Source organism: Lottia gigantea, assembly GCF_000327385.1.
Source record: "Lottia gigantea unplaced genomic scaffold LOTGIsca_19, whole genome shotgun sequence".
Lineage (NCBI taxonomy): Eukaryota > Metazoa > Mollusca > Gastropoda > Lottiidae > Lottia > Lottia gigantea.
Window position 1 is genome coordinate 2647244 of NW_008708358.1, and position 17216 is coordinate 2664459.

A 17216-nucleotide genomic window follows, 5' to 3' on the forward strand; every position below is an offset into this window, starting at 1 on the left:
CAAAATGTAAGCCACATGCCATTAATTGTTTTGATTATTATGGACGGTACAGTAATTAAGTGTTTTGTTTACATTTCCGTTCTACTGATCTGATTGGTCAGACTTAAAAGCAGGAATCTCATTTCCACGTCCACAAACCAAAGTGTAGTGGGCTTAATTTGATCATGTCACAACCCGTATTCATGATACGATGCATCTAATGCCAATGCCAATGTCACACATGTGTCCTTCCAAAGATGTTTTTTGGGAAGAAAATGACTTTAATGCAAATTGATCAAGATAACTGAATCTTTGGACTGTCAATTGAAATTAAGATCTTTTATTTTCTAGGCTGAATACTTGAAACATGGTGATGAATTTTACGTTGTGTATAAAAAGTATGATCCATCATTAAGTAAGTATCTCTGTAATGGGATCAAATTTGACAAGTACAACAAGCATTCTTTCTTTTCCAAATGTTTCTCCTGATCATAATAAAACCTTCACTAAAAAGAGAAAAATTCATTAAATACAGAAATACAGAATTTCAAAAAGTCGGAGGTACACAATTTCTAGCCTTAAACACAGCATGATCGCATCAATTTACTCCATTCCAATTTTCGGTCAGACAGCTTGTGCAAAACCACAAAAACAAAGCTATTGCCAATCTTATAGGTCCAGGTGCCATTTAGGGGGAATAATTTTCGTCTTCAATGTATAAAAATGGCATTATTAAAGATACTTCTAACTAGGATTTTTACCCACTATTTCTATATAAACTAGTGTCCAAAAGAAACGATACCAACTTATTTTCAAAATTGTTTTTTACTAAGTGAATTGTCTAATATGAAAACATGCCAATTTGTATTGCACATCCCAAACACAACATAGTCGATAAAAATACCGGGAACACGTGATTACTTCCGGGAAAAAACGTAAATTTCGTGAAAGTGACATTTCCCTCTCTAGCATGTTCTGCACGTGCATAAAAACTGTATAAAACGGCTGATCAGACACGTTGATATCACAGCAACAAAAAGAACACAAGATATGCCACGTTTGACAGCCATCGAGAGAGAGAGAGCCGTTGGAATGGTCCAACAAGGAGCGACACACGTCGACGTCGCCAAAAGGTTGGGCTGCGCACGCATCACTATCACCAGGTTGATGCAGCGGTTACATCAGACAGGTCAGACGTCAGACAGGCCCAGGAGCGGAAGACCACGAGTAACCACGCCCCGTGAAGATCGTTACATCCGGGTATTACACCTGAGGAACCGCACCTTAACAGCGACATCCACGGCGGCTACAGCACTGGGACACATGATCAGTCGACAGACCGTCTACAGGAGATCACGGCAGTATGGTATCCGGCCACGTCATCCCTACCGCGGACCGCTCCTGACGCCTCGACACCGGAACAACAGACTGATCTGGGCCAGGCGAGTTCGACGTTGGCAACGGCGGGACTGGGCACGTGTTATGTTCTCTGATGAGAGCAGATTCCTCATCTTCAAAAATGATGGACGGCAGCTTGTATACCGACGATTTGGTGAACGTTTGGCGTCTAACTGTATCCAACAGGTCCGGCCGTTTGGAGGTGGAGGGTTAATGGTTTGGGGTGGCATATGCGGTGACGTCAAAACGAGGCTTGTCGTGGAAACCTGAATGCACAGCGTTATATTGATGACATCCTACGGCCTGTTGTGGTGCCCTTTATTCAGCAACAGCCTCGTGGACTCCTTTTCCAACATGACAATGCAAGGCCACACACAGCAAGATTGAGACAGAACTTCCTTGCCAACACCAACGTACAGGTTTTGCCATGGCCCGCATGTTCACCGGACATGAATCCCATCGAGCACTTATGGGACCACCTCGATCGGAAATGTTCTTTTTTCGACCCCACCCATCTTTAAAGGCTTGTCATATTGGTTGTACAGATTTTATTGAAATGAAATTTTTGTACAGATGTTGTGAAAGGATTTCTCAAAAGCATAACACCAATCCTAAACTTCTGCATTGTTTAGTTTTTCTTTTATGTCGTTGCAAACAGGTGGTATCGTTTCTTTTGGACACTAGTTTATTTTACCGTTATATTTCTAGCAACATTATTGCTAGGCTTTTGGCACTGACTGTATTTCACTGTATATTTTCAGGAACAAGTAGACAAGAGAATACAGTGGTTAAAGGTCCAGTATTTACAACTGTACTACGATAGTGACCGCTGTCAGGGACCCACACCAGCAGAGGCAATTAAGGTAAGGTCTATTTATAAATATTTCAGCAGCAATCTCTTTAACAATACTCATGTAAACTTCAATTAATATTAACAACTAGATTTCAATTTTACATTTCCTGTTTTATTCCCAGGAAAAGATAAGTCAATTGTGTGCAAGGAGGGGGGGCTTCAAAATAACAAAAAATTTGATAACGTATAAGATTGCTAAACCAATGCAACTAATAAGTCTGCAGCAAAACGCGGTATGGTGATCATTGATCCATATTATGATAATCTACATTCCAATAGCTCCAAGGTGAAATGTCTTCAAGATTACATTAAAGCTAAGCCAGTAATGGTTTTAATTGATTATAAACACCATCTATCATTTTAACAACCCTAGGAACCATCTTGATGATAATCCAATTGATAATTCAATAAAATATCAAACTTCTAAACACCAGCTTGTCAACAATATTATTCTCATTCAAGGCCAGTGTAAGTTGGTTCGTTTATTGGTGGGCAAAATATAGGTCAATAAATAGATCAAGTACTAATGATCCGAACTGCAAAACGAAATCCGAAATCCAAACAACCATATTGGCTAACCATTAATTCAATTGAAGATTCCATTGCTTGAATCTATAATTAGTACAGATTTTGAGCCCCTTGTGATTCAGGAATGTCTCCTTTCAAATCAGTTTTTCCTTCGCCATTTCTATCCTAAATTTCTGTGATCTCTACCCCAAAATGTATTGAATTGGTTTGCTGATTACCAGTAACTAGTGCCAAAGAGAGTAGGCCTTCTCACCAATCTGACGTTTTATTTGGAACATTATAAACAATGTAAGTTCATTAAACAAAAGTAACTTCAACTATTGACGTCAATCAAAAATATTGACACAATATAAACAAGAACCAAAAGATTAAGTCACATTTTCTGTCCCCCCCCCCTTCTTTTAATTCATCATGTGAAAAGTAATAAAGGTTGTAATATCAGAATGTAGTTTATGGTCTGATTAAACTCGATGGAATAGTTTGATCTAATAACCCCGAGGGACTGATCAGGACAATTTACCCTATGTTTAATAATGATTAATAGAGTTATGGACCTTGACTTTATGATTAATAATGGTCGTAGAATGTTGTATCATATTTCTCATAAACATTGTTATTTACTATCTTCTATATTATAAATATTCCACATGAGTCATGTGACTTGTTGGTTAGCCAAGTTGAAAAAAACGAGTTGCAGAATGGCAGCAGTTGTGGCAGAAATCTCTTTCCTTGAAACATGAAACATTGATAGGCTTTATTCACTGTCTTTTAAATCAAATATATTTCGCAGGAATTACGTGACTTGTTGGTTAGCAAATTTTAAAACCGAGTTGCAGAATGGCAGCAGCTATGTTAGAACGATCCATACTTGAAAAAATGAAAAATTGATTGGTTTTATTCACTGTCTTTTACATTATGAATATTTCACAGAAGTCATGTGACATGAAAACTATTAGTCATGTTGGTGCTGTGACAGAGACGCCAGTAGAAAAATCTGGTTGCATAATGACACTGCATCAGTTGTGTTAGAACCATCTTTACATGAATCACATAGTAATTACTATCTTCTATATCATGAATATACCACATGTCATGTGACATGGCCATTATCAGCTTTGTTGGTTCTCTGATAAAGACAGTCAAGTAAGATTCTCAGTTACAGAAGGGTTCCTCCTGTCTTGCTACTTTTCTATATAGAGTTTTGAATTTGGTTTACTCTCTTCATAATGAATATATCAGATGACCATTTATCATTGTTGGTTGTCTGTTAGGGATACAGAGTTGACAAATCTAACTGCTCTCATAATGACCCTTGAGCATGTGTTCATCCTGTTGTATCATTGTTACAAACAAAGATATCTGGTGTATACAGAATTAATAGAATCAATGTATATGCTCGAGAATGCCTGTTTTACTGAATATGAATGTTTTATTTAAGTTTGACCTGTATCTTTGAAATATACAAATTTACAGCAAGACATATTGATTAAGATCAGAAATGAAGACTTATTCCAGATCAACTGACTTTCACATGCTGACCAAGATCAAAACCCATGATCACCATGATTGTTTGATTATTTATGCCAGTAGTACTGTCTGTCAGCATAATATTGTGATGACGACATTGTGTAAACTGGTTAATTGGTAACACTAATTATATCTGATTAGTAAGCTATGTAACAAGTTGTTGGCCAAGTCTGGAAGCTATGTTAGTAACTGGATATTAGCCATGAGGCCAATTTTAAGCCTTGCTGACGTCTTTCTACTATGGAGATCTCAGTACTAATTGACTCAGTATCTGGTGTATGGAGAAAGAAGTTAATATCATTATCTAAACTAGAATAGAGAGACTTATAATAATCTCTATCAATAAGCCACCATATTTATATTTTTATAAGTATTTAGATACGCTGTCTTTCTTGAGATCTCTTGACAGTTGGAAATTGGAAAAAAGAGTAGGCTTATGCTGCTGGCCTGGCAAAATTTCCCTCATCAAACACTGCTTGGCATTGCCCTTCTTCATAGGTTTTGGTTTGTCAAATAATGCCCAGCTTTAGAGAGTCAACATAGCTTTTAATGTTCAATTGATTTTTGGGTTTTGCCACTTGACTTCCTTTCTGAAACAGTCCCCATCAATGTGATTTCAGAGACCCAGAAGAAACATTTTGGGTGAAAGGATGGTCCCTTTACAGAAAGAAATCAGCCGTACATGCAAAATTGTCAGCTCCCACTTCTGAGATAATTAGAGAACCTACATCTAATACACCAAGCTTATGTCAATGAATCATGAAGAATTAGACTGAACTGACAACAACGCCTGCAAGTATAAATAACATGAACCAAAAAAGTTCGCACATTTTTCCCAACATGCCATTGTGTTTGACAGCTTTACTGAAACAGTGGGCTATAAATGACAGAATCTTTATTCTCTCTACATCTAAAAATAAGATCAGACGTTTTATAGACTTAACTGGTAAAATCTGGACTAAGATGTATAATAATGGTTGATTCCCTTGCTGATATTTGACCTAGTAAACAAGTTTTTTGATGCGTTAATATTCTGATATTATATGACATGGTGACCAATCATCCATCTCATTCTGGCGGCATAGTCTTGACAAAATCTTAGTGCTAGGATATCCTAGGGTCTTAACTTCTAACATTGTTTCTAGGATATCTTAGGGTCTTAATTTCTAACACTGTTTCTAGGATATCCTAGGGTCTTAACTTCTAACATTGTTTCTAGGATATCCTAGGTTCTTGATTTCTAACACTGTTTCTAAGATATCCTAGGGTCTTAATTTCTAACACTGTTTCTAGGATATCCTAGGGTCTTAATTTCTAACACTGTTTCTAGGATGTCCTAGAGTCTTAATTTCTAACACTGTTTCTAGGATATCCTAGGGTCTTAACTTCTAACATTGTTTCTAGGATATCCTAGGGTCTTAATTTCTAACACTGTTGCTATGATATACTAGGGTCTTAATTTCTAACACTGTTTCTAGGATATCCTAGGGTCTTAACTTCTAACACTGTTTCTATGATATCCTAGGGTTTTAACTTCTAACATTGTTTCTAGGATATCCTAGGGTCTTAACTTCTAACACTGTTTCTAGGATATCCTAGGGTCTTAACTTCTAACACTGTTTCTAGGATATCCTAGGGTTTTAACTTCTAACATTGTTTCTAGGATATCCTAGGGTCTTAACTTCTAACACTGTTTCTATGATATACTAGGGTCTTAATTTCTAACACTGTTTCTAGGATATCCTAGGGTCTTAATTTCTAACACTGTTTCTAGGATATCCTAGGGTCTTAATTTCTAACACTGTTTCTAGGATATCCTAGGGTCTTAATTTCTAACACTGTTTCTAGGATATCCTAGGGTCTTAACTTCTAACACTGTTTCTAGGATATCCTAGGGTCTTAATTTCTAACACTGTTTCTAGGATATCCTAGGGTCTTAATTTCTAACACTGTTTCTAGGATATCCTAGCGCTAAGATGGATTTGTGAATATGACTGAATATCTTTTTACATCTGGTGATGGGAAATCTATACAATTCCTTTAACATTAAGTCTGTGGAAACCCTGGAAAAGATGGCTTGATAAACTATGTGGACTCTGTGAAAAGGATACACCAATACTTTTCATCAAAAACTCTTATTTACATGGAACAGAATTAGGTACGTTACGCCAAAGTGACATGGCTCTGTCTAGCATTCGGACGATATATATCCAGGATGACAAGTCCGGTGGCATCAGGGAATCTGTAAGAGCATGGTTCTCCTAGCCAGCGATAGCTATCATATATACACTGATGGTATTTCTCTTTGGAGAAGTCCACAACTATACTACTATAACCCTCCATTTTTTATCAACAGAATTGTCTTGCTGGTACAGATTTTTATTATTGTGAAACTCAAACCAAACCAGAAAGAGCCATGGAACTCAGATTCTTGAGCTTGAAGCTATTATGATGAAAAAAATAACCTCCAGGGCAGTCTTGTCTACCAGCAGAATCATTGGCCTATTGCACCATTCTTTGATAAATTTCAGATATTAAGAAATCAAGTAATGTCATTAGTATAGACAAGAAAATAAGTAAATTTCTGTGAGATATGCCATCTTTTATTGAACACGACTAGAAACGTAGAAAGATTCCCTTACTGATAGTTGACCTAGAAAACATATTTTGATGTGTTAATATTCTGATATTTTATGACATGCTCACCTATCAGGACAATATTCTACTGATTTTGATTTCTTTTTTGTTTCTGGCCTGTAGGACATAAAACTCATTTCCTTTCATTTGCTTCTTGCCAGTCAGGAGAATTGTCAAGTTCTTTGAGGCATGAAAGAAAATAGAATACTAATATTATTAGCTACAAGTCCAAAACTTATTTGTTGCTGGCTTGAATAAATAAACTAAGTACTAACAATCCGAACTGCAAACAAAACCCGAAATCCAAAACAACCTTTTGGACACTTTGGTAGCAGCTACTGAACTTTTCACACTAGGAAGGTCAAAAAGGTCGCTAGACCAATGAATGATGTTAATTCACAACACGCCAATACATGTGATGTTTTTGATCACATGTGTCTGTGTTTCCATGTATTTACAAGCAGACTGTGATTGTAATGACAATATGAATTATTCAGAATATGACCTGATACAGGCCAGATACTGACCAGACAGTGTATCATTATATTAAATATACACCCAGACACATAAACTTTATATTATAACTCTCTCTCTAGTTCTGATAGATTTTTGTTAAACCATGCCTGCATGGAATGGGACAGTGGGTTACTTTTTATTCAAATTCTCGCCTTATACTAAGCTATTTGGATAAAGTAACCCACTGTCCCATTCCATTGATAAGTAGCCATTGTTTTAACCATACAGTGTCAGATCTGGAGAGAGAAAATATAAAGGTTATTTTTCTGAGGGCCTAGGTGCTATTTTGAAGTTTAAAATTCTTGCCTTATAGTAAGCTATCAAAACACTGTCACCATGCCACCATGACAAACGGTGGGATCATGGTTCAATAGCTTTGTATGATGCAGTGAATTTTAACAAATCAATTGGATCTCTTTCATTTGAAAGCCCATACTTATACAATATTCACATGTTTAATGCATGTAGCCTATTTACCTTTGTGCAAACTCAGAATATTTTTTTTTTTCGCAGATCAGTCATTTGAAAGGTCAAGGTCAATTAATTACGTCAATTACGTTTATTATATTAGTTCTGGAGCTCTTGCTGAAAATTGGAATTAAAATGAAAAATTTCCACTTTTTGTTGTTCTGTTAAAATAGATTATTAGCATTTAATTTTCTGTGATAACTTTGTAATTTCATTAAATATCTTCTAATGGAGTTATAAAGGTACATCTCTTTTATTTCACTAAACTGATACAGTCCAGAATACTGTCTCTTCAACATCTGAAACCACTACAAATTTTTACCATGTTTTGCTGTAGTTGGTAAACCTTGTATTGGGTACTAAAATAATCTTCATCATGTTACTTGATTTTGAAGCTGTCCAATCAAATTGCTTCTATACAATCATTAAGCAGTTTGTTTTGTAAATATCAAACGCATGCATGAATGAATATCATATAAATAGTCATCTGGAAACTCCTTTTTTGAAAAAATTCATTTTTATTGGATGAAAATCACCTCTAAAGTGTTCTTAACTAAAATCTTGTCAGACGTTTAGAAGCTGCAGCTATACATGACTGGCAGATATAGTCCAATCAAAGTCCCTGACTAACAAATATTAGAGTAACAATCATTGATTTATATGGAAACGATGACAGACATTTTAACGAAGGCATTAGGATACAAAATCCCGCAGCAAATAGTAATAACACAGTTAAAGCTATTGTGACTTGTGGTTGGTTAAAATTATGGAAGTGTATAGTGATATATAGAGAGATATATGGTATGGAATCATTCCGTCTTTTTATTCTTCTCTAAATAGTTCTAATGGATAAAAACTCAGAATTTAAACAAAAATAACTTGGCGTTTAAATTGCTTGCTTTATAGTTTAAGATAGATGGATTGAGCGAAATTCAACAAAGTTTTGGACTAACCTTTGATTGTGTTAGAATAAGAATTTATGATTTTTAATCTTTAATCTGTTTAAGTGTACTTTTGAAGTTTGGGATTTTCTAGAAATATAATTTATATCTAGTGAAGGACAGTTATTTTCAATGATTTAAATGAAACATGGATTAATTTATATGGGCAAGAAATTTTGTGAAAGTTGATATTTTAAAGGCTGAATCATTAAATGATGAAGTAAGATGGTGTTTTAATGAATTATTGATATTTAGCTACAGAGATAGCTTTTTAAACTTTATAACTGAAATTTAACTTTATTTGTGAATTTGTGTATATTTTTAACATGAATTAGAAAAATGATGGAATCATGTCTGTCTATGAAGATCGTAAAGGTAAGTTAAGATTCAGTTCAGTTGTAACATTACTAAGATAGTTTTGTAATACATACATAAACCAAATGAATATTTTGAAGAATGTAGATTCTCTGAAGGACTTGACAAACCTAAATACCAAATATACAGAATTAGCTATATGAAAGAGATGCTGAGTTGATAAACACAGATGCAGGTGAAGAATTTAGGTGTCTGGCATCACATGAATAGTCTGATTACTATGTTGAAGACCAATGATGCCTTTTAGTAAAATCCAAAAGCCTGTCAGAAATGATCTCTGATATAAGACGGTTTTGAAAATTGGAATCAGATTGTTCACTACCACGAGAGGTAACTTTGATAGAAAGCTAAATTTTCCAACAGCTCTTTATGCTCCTTTCCACCTTGTTCCAGTGTCCTTGACCTAGAATCGAAATAAGGAAAAAGTTCTGAAAATAACAACTTAATGTTACATGGTTAAGTTTTGATGAATTATTTCGCTTCAGTGATAAAAATTTTCCGTCTCTCTGATTTTAAAAAGAGAAAAGTTTTTAATGATATTGAAAATTGAGATTTCACGTCAGTTTCTTCAATAAGATGTCTGAAGAGCCAATTTATGTGTCAACATCATTCTCTTATAGATTAGGTCATTATCAGGGACAGTGCTTCCAAATTGATTTTGCCAGACAGGTCAGATGGTTGTTGCTTTGCCTCTGCCTTTGGAAATGATCAACTGGGTAACTCAGATGTCCAGAAATGTCTGGTGTTTCTGTAAACTTACCATAGTTAAACAGTGGACCACCATCTGGAATATAGCTCAGTTAGACGACGTCTGGTGTTTCTATAAACAGTGGACCACCATCTGGAATATAGCTCAGTTAGACGATGTCTGGTGTTTCTATAAACAGTGGACCACCATCTGGAATATAGCTCAGTTAGACGACGTCTGGTGTTTCTATAAACAGTGGACCACCATCTGGAATATAGCTCAGTTAGGCGATGTCTGGTGTTTCTATAAACAGTGGACCACCATCTGGAATATAGCTCAGTTAGGCGACGTCTGGTGTTTCTATAAACAGTGGACCACCATCTGGAATATAGCTCAGTTAGACGACGTCTGGTGTTTCTATAAACAGTGGACCACCATCTGGAATATAGCTCAGTTAGACGACGTCTGGTGTTTCTATAAACAGTGGACCACCATCTGGAATATAGCTCAGTTAGACGACGTCTGGTGTTTCTATAAACAGTGGACCACCATCTGGAATATAGCTCAGTTAGGCGACGTCTGGTGTTTCTATAAACAGTGGACCACCATCTGGAATATAGCTCAGTTAGACGATGTCTGGTGTTTCTATAAACAGTGGACCACCATCTGGAATATTGCTCAGTTAGATGATGTCTGGTGTTTCTATAAACAGTGGACCACCATCTGGAATATAGCTCAGTTAGACGATGTCTGGTGTTTCTATAAACAGTGGACCACCATCTGGAATATAGCTCAGTTAGGCGACGTCTGGTGTTTCTATAAACAGTGGACCACCATCTGGAATATAGCTCAGTTAGACGATGTCTGGTGTTTCTATAAACTGACACTGGTACAACAGTGTACCATTCTCTGGAATATATCCTAGAGTTTGATGATGTCAAGTGTTTCTGTAACAGACAAAACAATAGTGGGATACCCTCTAAAATATAGCTCAGTTAGACGATGTCTGGTGTTTCTATAAACAGTGGACCACCATCTGGAATATAGCTCAGTTAGACGATGTCTGGTGTTTCTATAAACAGTGGACCACCATCTGGAATATAGCTCAGTTAGGCAACGTCTGGTGTTTCTATAAACAGTGGACCACCATCTGGAATATAGCTCAGTTAGACGATGTCTGGTGTTTCTATAAACAGTGGACCACCATCTGGAATATAGCTCAGTTAGACGATGTCTGGTGTTTCTATAAACAGTGGACCACCATCTGGAATATAGCTCAGTTAGTTCATGTCTGGTGTTTCTATAAACAGTGGACCACCATCTGGAATATAGCTCAGTTAGTTCATGTCTGGTGTTTCTATAAACAGTGGACCACCATCTGGAATATAGCTCAGTTAGACGACGTCTGGTGTTTCTATAAACAGTGGACCACCATCTGGAATATAGCTCAGTTAGACGACGTCTGGTGTTTCTATAAACAGTGGACCACCATCTGGAATATAGCTCAGTTAATTCATGTCTGGTGTTTTAATAATGTAAAATATAAAGCAATATCTAATGACCATCCTCAGGATTATAACCCAGATTTGGATGATGTCTTGAAATGGTCAGAATTTTGTATCAATATTTTCTTGAAAATTTCAGATTCCTGTAATTTGACAATCTTTATCTTAAGTACGTGAAACACTGTTCATTATCTATATATTATTCAGAATTATTGTCAATATTATTCTTGCTTTACTCCTGGTAGAAAGAAAACACATTGGGCTCTTTGATTTATAACAAATTGTTAAAAAAAACAAGAACAATGTCTTCTATATCCATCTATCTTATCAAAAGAAATGAAATAAAATGGATTGATTAAATTGTTCACGTAAAAGATAGAAGATATTTTTGCCCTGTAGGTTGATGGAATCAATTTTTCATTAGATAAGATTTTTTTCTGTTAATGCTCGTAAGTAATGAGAAACTGCACTTTTTCAGTTTTCATCTTTGGGTTGCCTGACCTGTTAGTTTGGCTACCTTCAGAAGCTAACCAGTAGGTCAAGGGTTTAATTGAGATTTCCCAATCAGGTGCAGGAAGGTGTGAGATAAAAGGAGAATTCAAGAGTTCTATGTGTATATTTGGCCCCTACAATTCTCAATGACCAATCAGAGACTCAGGGCATCTGGTGGTAAGAGCTCTCAGTATGCCCCTCATCTTATCACCAAAATAACTGTCAGCAAAATTTGTAAATTGAAACACCATTGAGAGAAGTGAACATTTTCAGAGCTAGCAGGTCTATGAAAGTCTTGTTAATTGGACGCCATAGACGTCTTAGGAATCTAATGAAATCTAAACAAGCTTACCTCAGGGATAGTATTCTCTATGAGTGGCTAGACCCTTAATCCTATTAGAATCAGATTGAACTTATTGTCTATCATATAAGGCTGGAAAATCAAATTTAAAATTCAATTGGAATTAGTATCAATATGATATCTTGATCTTGATCAAGGCGTCATTTCATCTTTTTCTGAAGTGTTTAGGGTTGACATAGGTTAGTGAATAAGGTTTAAGGCTCTGACCTGCAGATCTGGCGATCTTTTTCGTCATGGAGCAAGGTTGTAAAGACTGGCAGGGAAAGAGTGATTAAATTGTTTGATAAGATAGTAAATCAAGGCACAATGCTGTACAGGACAGTCAACTTTTGTAGCTTTCTATGCTAATCTCTCCTTATAGCACATTGAAAAGCATTGCCTGTTTGATTACCCTAATTTGAAGTAGAGAAAAAAAAACTATTTTATTTGCAGTAAACATTCCATTTCTTTTGTTTAGTTATTGTTTTGATTCTATACAGTGTGTCTGAGTGATAGCCATTGAGTGAACCTGGCATATCTTCACCTTCCAAAGAACTACATCAAACTTCAACAAAATTTGGGTTGTCATGTGTTGAAATGTTTTTAGAATAATGAGCTAGTAATTTGAAATGATAATGTCAGACCTCCACAGTCTTGAGACAGATTTTAAATTAAAATTCTGAGTTGTTTACTTCCAAAAACTGTTAAGTATGGTAATGTTTGGAATACACCACATGGTGCCTGTTTATCAAGACAAATAACACGGTTATCATGTTCCTACAGTATTTGTTCTTTCATTTTCCAAGCCCAAGGAATAAAAAGGTTTCCGTCAATATTTTTCATCTTTTATCGATAGTTGAAATTAATAAAAAGTATTTAATTCAATGTTGATCTAGTTGCACTTCAGCAATTCAAAGGTTAAGAAAAACACTGTGACCCACAGGAATTGCAGAATTAGCTTTCACAGGACCCTTTTGCAGATGCTCATATGTTTTCATGAAAGCTTAGCATGCCTTGCCTTGCAAAACCTCGACAAACCCATCCGCTGATGGCTTGCATGTTTCTGAAATTTAGCATGTACACTACCTTGCGAGACCTATCACAATAATGACAAACCAATTTGCTGATGGTGGGTCAGTTACATCTGTCCCTGAAAGGTTAGCATGCCCTTAAACCAATCACAGGTGGTAATGAGTGTTCGTGAAAGGTTAGCATGAACTGCCCTGCTTAATTATTCCTCTAATACTTTAAGTTTGAGCTAAAATTCAATAAAATCTTCAGACTTAGACTAAAAAGCTTAATGCTTTAGATAGATAAAATGTTAGGCTTGACCTGACTTGATGATCAAATAAATAATTTTTAGTATATAATTATATGGTTAAGCTAGGCTATATGAGATGATTAGAATTGAAGGGGTTATTTTAAGATGGTTTATGACAGATTGGCTGTAAAAATCAATCTCAATATCAGATACTTTATATCTTCATTCATTATACTTCACTTCAGTTTATATTGATTCTACAGTTCTCTTTAAATAAGGTTTCTCACTCCATTTTTTTTATAAACCCTATGTTATTCATGCCAGATGGATAGGGGAAAGGCTACCGGGCAGTCAGAATTCTCTTTAAACAAGGTTTTTGATGCAGTAACTTGGAGCTGTTGATAGGGGTGGGAGAGAAGGTTTTTTTTATTCATTTTACAAGAAAGGGACAATTTATATTGATTGAGTGAGTTTTCTCAGCACTATGTGGAGCTGTGATGAGAGAGGGGGGAGGGTTATTTTTTAAAAATAAAACCAGTTTGATTCATAAAGGATATCTTACAGGATAAGATTCTAGATCTCTCTGAAAGGGGGGGGGGGGGGAGATTTTTTTTCAGAAATTTGTTTTATTTATTGATTGATGGTGGAATTCTCTCTTAAACATGTTTCTCAGTTCGACTCAGTGTGATTTATTTATCATATATATTGAATCTATATCAGTAATTAATAGAACAATATCCAATGATATGTATCTTATGAATGGTTTGAATATTTTACACATAGTGTCTATTAATTACTTAAGATGTGACGGCCGAATGCTGTTATATGCCTCTTAAGACTTCAAAAATGGGAGAGGAAAGATGAAATAGACTGTCATAACCCCTAGAAATTTAAAAGATTATTTTCCATGGATATGTTAGGCGAAAAGTTCATTAGCTGCTACCAATATTTTATCAAAATGATTTGGATTTTGGGTTTCGTTATGCTGTTGAGATAGTTAGTACTTGGTTTATTTATTTCTAAATGATTTTTGAAACAGAGAAAGTATAAATTTATTGAAATTATGAATGGACTGGTATCAATAAGTTTTAATATTGTAATAACATGTTTGTCCTTGAATTAAAATCAAATAGTATGTTAAATGGGTTAACATCATGAATGTGGTTTTCATGGTTTTAGGATTATCAGGGACATCAACAATTTGATATGGACAAAACAATTGTTAGCTTTTATAGCATAATTAGATCGTGGTCTTGTTGGCTGAAACCTGATATCCTTGTGTGGCGTCAAATTTATGTTTTCTTACTAAGTTCTGAATAAGAATGGTTTCCTCTTAAAGCTTCTCATGAACATTAAAATACAATAAGGTCAACAGCCTTTTTTAAATCATTGAACATAATCCTAAAATCTTGGTGTGAATTCTATTCTGTGTTTTCTATTTAAGCTGTCTTTAATAGTTTGTTATTCATTCAATTTTTATTAAGAATGAGTTGCACTTTAGATTCTCATGTGCAATCAGGTCAACAGCCTTACTGAAATCATAAAACATCAATCCTAAAATCTTAGTGTGAATTATGTTCTTTGTTTCCTTTAAATAGTCTGAAATTGTCTAGAATGTTTTCCTCTCAAGATTTTAATGTTGCACTTAAATCAACAGTGTGACTTAATAAGTGTTATTCAACACTTAAATTGTTTTGCCTAAATTTAGCTAAGATCAAATCCAGATTTTAAGAAATACATCAATCTGGTGAGATAGTAAAGCTAGACTAAAAATCGATGATATGAATGAAAGACAAAAATAAAACATTTGGTAGAATTTTGGCTCCTGGAATCGACATATTTTGATATCCTAGGTCAACACTGTGAATAGACAAGATAGAAAGAAAGAAACAACTATAGTTTACAAAAATAACAACTTTGGTTCAGAGTTAAGGATCCTTTCTACCAGCTTGTTCTTGGCTAAATCTCTTGGCATTGATCTTCCCTGGAATATCGGTATCCATTTTGGCTCAGTCGACTGGAATTATGAGGGAAGATGATTTATTTAAGGTCATTGGACTGTCAGATGCTAATTGAGGTGGGAACCCACAGTTGCCATTCGCTCGACGTAACCAAGGATATGACATCATGTAAAGAACCAATACTCTAAACAACTGTGCTATATATATGGTGTCTGGCGCAGTGTACAATGGTGGATTACCAATACAACAGAGAATGGAAGACGCAATGACTCTGGGCATGATTTGCTTCTCCTATTCTCTACTGTTATAATAATCCAGCACCCTACACTACATCGAACTCAATACTTTCAATATCTCTTGATAAAGATTCCTGTATGTAAATTGAAAGGGAGTAGTAGGCCTATATTTATAATAGTGTTTTATTTTCTAATATTACGTCTACTTCTAAATGTCAGTTAAAGATTAAAATTGTTTTGATTGTTAATTATCTATATTAACAGTGCCCAACTCAGACTGAAATCAACACCATGTATTTTTGTACATTTATAAAGGTTCAAATATCTTAATTGGCACATTTTCTATATTTTCTATATTTTCTATATTTTCTATATTTTCAGGTATTTGGTGGAAGATCATGGCCAAGTGGTCCACAAAATCAAACAACCAACCCAGATCCCCCCTCCTCATTTAGACGCACTCCTAGTTTCGTTGTTGGTTCAACGTTATTTAAGAAGAAAATGAGTTACAACTTCTCCACGAAGGTAAGGCCTGATTTTATCAATGATGATGCAGAACCAGTACTTTTCAGTTTTCAAGATAGACTTTTTATCTCTTCTTCACATAGTAAAATTTATCAGAAAAGTTCTCTTATCGTAATCATCATCATAGCAAATTGAAAATTACATTCATGAAATCATCAAATTCGGTTAAGTAGTATTTTAAAAAGGAATTTTCATATTTTGAAGGGATATGGTAGGTCAATTTTTATGTGAATATAGAGCAAGGCAGCATCAGGTTTGAGATCCTTACACAGGACAATACTGGAACTAAAAACATTAGAAATAACATCAACTTCTTTTGATAAGACATTTAGCTATGGCATGGGGAGGAGTGAACTAAACTATATGTGATAAAAAACACTCTCTCCCTAACTGTGCACTACTTGATATTGCCTGCTTAGCCTACCAATGACAGAAACTTCATTTTTTAAAGCACTATGTTTGGAGGCTATTTAATCAATTTTGAAGTAGTTTATGAGTGCTTACACACAGTGGAGATTTTCTACGATAATTTCAATCTTAATGGTTAATTTGAAAAAAAGGAGTTTCCAATCTCTTTGTTTACTGTTTTGTCATGAAGAGCTAAAAAAAATAAGCAATTCTGAGGTTTATTTTATTGTTATGTTGGACAGTTTTCATTGATTATCTATAAGTTTGAAAGGAGTAAAAATACAACTTAAAGTATCAGGAAATGTTGAATTTAATGAAGATCAAGTTTCATTACTGTGACATAACTCCTACCAAGTCAGCCAATGAACTTCTCAGCCCACCCTCGTACATTATCCGGTACTTTAAAGTCAAGTACTTGAACTTCTGTTCCATTGGTCAGTAACGAGCCGCGGTGGCACAGTGAGTTAGATGCTTGCTCACTAACCTAAAGGTCCAGGGTTCAATTTGGCATAAGTCAAGATAATACCTTTGTATCTTTCAACGTAGTTTACCCCTCTTAGTGATCCAGGTAAGAGTGA

The 17216-nt window shown here is 35.2% G+C and overlaps 1 protein-coding gene across 1 annotated transcript in view; it reads left to right on the top strand.

Moving 5' to 3' along the window:
* Positions 1-17216, top strand: part of LOTGIDRAFT_114718 (hypothetical protein) — a gene marked incomplete at both ends in the record, with an annotated part of 58315 nt that overhangs the window by 21466 nt on the left and 19633 nt on the right. Inside the window, 2 exons of the mRNA XM_009052840.1 lie at positions 2139-2240; positions 16087-16176. Coding sequence (XP_009051088.1) covers positions 2139-2240; positions 16087-16176 — 192 coding nt within the window. The remainder of the gene's footprint in view (positions 1-2138; positions 2241-16086; positions 16177-17216) is intronic.